Source organism: Vombatus ursinus, unplaced genomic scaffold (assembly GCF_900497805.2).
Source record: "Vombatus ursinus unplaced genomic scaffold, bare-nosed wombat genome assembly UNPS02014807.1, whole genome shotgun sequence".
Classification (NCBI taxonomy): domain Eukaryota; kingdom Metazoa; phylum Chordata; class Mammalia; order Diprotodontia; family Vombatidae; genus Vombatus; species Vombatus ursinus.
The window spans coordinates 46,294,015-46,298,457 of record NW_020954585.1 but is presented as its reverse complement, the minus strand read 5'-3'; the positions used below and the strand labels follow the sequence as shown (position 1 = coordinate 46,298,457).

At 48.4% G+C, this 4,443-nt stretch overlaps 1 protein-coding gene across 4 annotated transcripts in view; it reads right to left on the bottom strand.

Annotated features, from left to right (window-relative positions):
* TNRC18 (trinucleotide repeat containing 18) overlaps window positions 1–4,190 on the bottom strand; it is a 158,405-nt gene extending 154,215 nt beyond the window's left edge. For all 4 annotated transcript variants that reach the window (XM_027874763.1, XM_027874764.1, XM_027874766.1 and 1 more), the window contains exons 1-2: window positions 3,818–4,190; window positions 1,071–1,453 (exon numbers count right to left, since the gene is read on the bottom strand). In XM_027874763.1, the coding sequence (XP_027730564.1) occupies window positions 1,071–1,284 (214 nt within the window). In that variant the 5' untranslated portion in view covers window positions 1,285–1,453; window positions 3,818–4,190. The remainder of the gene's footprint in view (window positions 1–1,070; window positions 1,454–3,817) is intronic.
* Window positions 4,191–4,443: the final 253 nt, after the last annotated feature.

The following is a 4,443-nucleotide window of genomic DNA, read 5'->3' as shown; positions in this document are numbered from 1 at the left end:
CCCCGCTGAGGACTGAGGAGGAAGGATATTGTAAACGGAGACTTCTGAAGGATCTTGGACCTGCTTAATCCCCATGATGTCCGCTCTGATCCGGGCTTTCTCTTCCTGATTCCTGCCGCAGCAACAATATGTCCAGCTAGCTGGGCTGGGAGGTCAACCTCCCCCTAAGCAGAGAAGCCAGACCAAATTTGAGGCCGCACTCTATGGGACAGGACAGACCCAGAGGGTGGGAAGAGGAGGAGAAGGGGTACAGTGCAAATGAATCTAGAGATTCAAGGGGCTACAGCCCCTTGAAGCAGCTGTCCACTATACTCCCAAGACACATACTTTTCCAACGTAGGGCAAATCTTTTCCAGGAAGCTCCTTCACAAACAGAGCTGTTTCCTTTCCTTGATCCTAACTCAGTAGCCTGTGCCTCCCTCAGCCAAGCAACCCAGGCTGGTTCCGGGTGGAGCAAAGAGTAGCCTGGGTATGAAATGAACTCTTTAGCTGAAGCCTCCAAGGACTCTCAAGCTTTGAGAGTTCCCCAGTCCAGCCCTGTCCCAAAGGGAAAGGGAGAGCTAGATTTCTCTTTTTCGGAAACCCTACCAAAATGCAATCTGTCCAGCCCCGGCTGGACACTGCTGCTATCTATGCCCAATGCCCCTCCCGGGAAGGGACTCTGACTCTTTCTGACACGTCTCTGAAGCCAGGGAATGTCTGTTTAGACCTCATGTTCTCCAAGGGAACACTCCCAGTGGACTGAAAGGGTTGCAGAAGGAGCTGACAGGGAAGATTTCCAAGTACATTTACTTCAGATACTAAAAGCCTCATTTCGGGGAAATATTCCCCTGCTCCCCTTCCCAATAGCCTAACCCTGGATTTCCACATCCCCGTGCCATAAGTCCGCAGCTGTTATTTATATCAGATTTTAGAAACCCGAAGGGGCTCAACAACTCTGGGATAGTGCAACTCAGGAGGGTCAGAAGGCCACAGCTCTCCACTGAATGGGGTAACCGAGTGCCCAGAGTGGCCAGAAGTGGTAACCAGGAAGTGAGGTCGAGTGCCGGGACCTCGGACCCTTTACTTACCCGGGTGCGAGTGGAGGTTGATTCCCGACGGCATGTACTTTCCCGGCGGCAGGGGAGCCGGCAGCCCGGCGGCCAGGTGGCCAGAAGAGGAAGGCAGGCGGCCGGCGGCCGTGGCAGCACCGACCCGGTGACTCTCCATTGCCAACCCGGACAGTAGCGGAGGGGGGGGGCCGTGGACAGACCGGGGAGGCCCCAAATCTCGGCCATCCATCATCTGAGTGCCAACTTCCAAGCCGTTTCGTTTTCCTCCACCCCTCCCCAGGCGCCCCCCCCTCCCAGCGCCCCCCCCACACACCCCAAATCAGAGGGGTTTAAAATATAAGCCTCGGAGCAGTTCCATGGTCTTCGGCCGGCGGAGAGTCCGCTGGGGGCATTTTCTTTGCCTGCGGTGGGGAGAGATCAGAGACACAAACCCTGTAGTTAGAGCTATTCCCTCCTACCGCTCCCTCCTCCGTACTGCAGCACCGCTCGGAGCCGGGCCAGCAGGTAGGCAGGAGCCGGCGGAGCTCTCCCGGCCCGAAGAGAAAACAAACAACACCCCTTCCACCACCAAAAAAGGGAAACCACTTTGAAAAACCTTAGAAGTGTCTTTTCCCCCAAAGTCTCCCTTTGCCTCTGGATGAGGCTGGGAAGCTTATTAGACCCAGCGGGTATTTCCGTAGTCAAAAATGTATACAAAAGGAACATCGCATTTCAGTTTTTAAAAAATCACCGCTACTTTTCTTCCCGTTCGGTCTTCCTCAGATCTAGCCTTCCAAAATATCACTAAAAATGAAGGCGTACTGTCGCTCTCTTCAACTCGCCTCCACAGACACACAATCCCAGGGGCAGCTCTTTCATAGGATTTTTTCCTCCTCTTCTCCCTTTTTCTCCAGAAATTCTAAGCCAAAGAAGGGAAGGCTACCTTGGCTTCTCATGGAAAGACCGGATCCCACCCGCTGAAATATATTTTATTCCAAAATGTCACATGTTTCAGCTTTAAAAACTGTGAAACCTTTTGCTTCTGAAGATTAAAACGTCTCACTAAACATTTGCTTAGTATCTGATGGGACAAGTTTAATATTTAACCTTGGTAGTTCTTTAGTTTAAATCATCTCCCCTTTTCTCCCCCTTTTTGAATTGTATTTTTTTCCTGAATATACTATAAGCAGATCCCCATTCCTCTGAGCAGGTGGGGGCAAGAGTTTTAAAGTGGTTATATTAATCAAGTCGGGATTTTTCTTCTTTCCTTCCTGCCCTTCAGTGACAGATTGTCTCAGAAAATTCCGTGAGACGTGGCATACATTCTAGCCTTAGGATTTGGTAGAAAGTTAAAAAACAAAACAGGACAAGGTTTGGTTTCATTTTCGATAGACCCAGCATGGAAAAGAGAGGTCGCTAACCCTGGACTGGGGGGGGAGGGCTGCTGTAGGCAGCAGAGAGGCAGGGTGGCGGGGGGGTGGCATCAAGTCTACTTCAGAGTATGCAGTCACCCTCAAAAAAAAAAAATAAACTGCTGAAAAAAAATTCCCCTTTTCTAAAATCTGACTGTTTTCAGTAGAGGGAGTATCCTCTTCTTCCACCCTCCCCACCCCCGTGTTTGGTAAATATTCCCGAAGTTCCAATTTAAAGCTGTTTGTTTAAAAGATTTGTCCTTTGCTAGTTTCTTGGGGGAAGGGAGAATCAGTTTGGATACTTTTTCCCTCTCTTTTCAAACACAAGGGATGGGCAATTAGAAATAACTAAATTTTTTTATATTATAAAAAACTATACAAAAACCCCAGGAGCTATCTCCCCCAAACAAACTAACCCAAATCTCTCCCCAGTCTTAGAGCCCCACATCCCTTAGACAAGTCTCCAGTATTCGGTTTGCTCGTGTCTTATCTACAGAGTAAATACTAGCAGGGAGTTTGCCACATTCTCCTTCCCTTTGGACTTGCACATAATTTAAGCTTAAAATACCCTGAACCAAAAATATCTACCTCCAGTCATTTACCAGGGCTTCTCTTACCAGCTTTGTTAATGGTTTCTTATTTTAACCTGGTTTTTACTTACAAACAGCTCATCCGTCCCTGGTCCCCCTCCCCTCTCTCCCATTCTCTGGTTACCAGATGAAACATTTACTTTTTAAAATCTAAGATCGCCACAACCTTGGATACATGTTTTCCATCTTAAGCACAGCGGTAGATGAGCTTCACAGGATTAAAAAAAAATTTTTTTTTAAACTACTGCTTTCAGAAGATGGACACAAGACAAAAAAAATGGAGAGCTTAAAGTTGAAGCTTCTTATTCAGATTATATGGAAAGGGCTGATTTATCTTTCTGTGCGTTGCGTTGGATGATTCCTACTTTTCTTCTCCCTTAAATGCAGTTAAAATGGCTGAATTCCGGCTTTTAATTAAAAACAGCCTATAATCTAAAATGTCTCTCCCTCTCCCCACCTCTCTCACAGACTGCAGGGGCACGGAGGGAAGCTGGGGCATTTTTTTTTTTTAACGGAGAGTAGAGATTTTCCCCTTTAGGTTGTATTTTTCTGGAGGGAAAGTCTTAGGGAGGGGGCTACGGTAGGGAAAATGGGGGATAGTCGAAGAGTCCGATGCAGCTCAGATCCCAGAAAAGTCCCTGCATTCCCAAGTAGTTTGAGGGTGGAAAGGGTTGATGTGAAGAAAGCTAAGGAGGGCAGGTAAGACTTGTGTGGGTAGGAGACCCGGGTGAGAGAGCCAACTATTTAACTTTCCAAAAAAATAAGGGACTAGGGAAAAACCTACCTGCTGGAGCGGATGGTCCCCTTCCCGCCTAACCGCCTCGCCTCTCGGCCATCCTGCCGCCTGCCCCCCGTTCTTGTTTCCCTCTCGGGAATTATATCCAACTCAGACTTTTTGCCCGCCTTTCCTTTTTTTGGTATGAAAATGTCCTTTAGTCCATCCGTTCGGCTCGCCAACTCCTCCACCCTCCAGCAAACAGGCTCTGTGACCCGGCTTGCTCTGCTTTCCTGGAAAATCCAGCTTTCTTTCTCCAGAGGTCTCCGCTTTTTAATAAAATCCAGGTAGCACTGGTTTAAAGAATCCCAAATCTCCATATACAGCCCGGGATTGGAAAAGGTACATTACACAACCCCCTTTCAAGTTCCTCTCGCTGGATCTAAAAAAAAAAAAAAAAAAAAAAAAGATGGGGGGGAGGGAGGACAACTCTTTAGCAATGAAACCAGCATTGTTCCCCTGCTCCCTCCTCCTCCCGGGCTGGCCAGCCAGGATCTCATAGTAAACCTCCCATTGGTTCCCCGCGCTGCCAATCACGCTCATGTAAACACTTTGGCCCTCAGCCATTCCTATAAAACCAATTATGGACCAAGGGGCTCGAGCAGTTTCCAGGCTCCCCTCGGCGGGGCTGAATG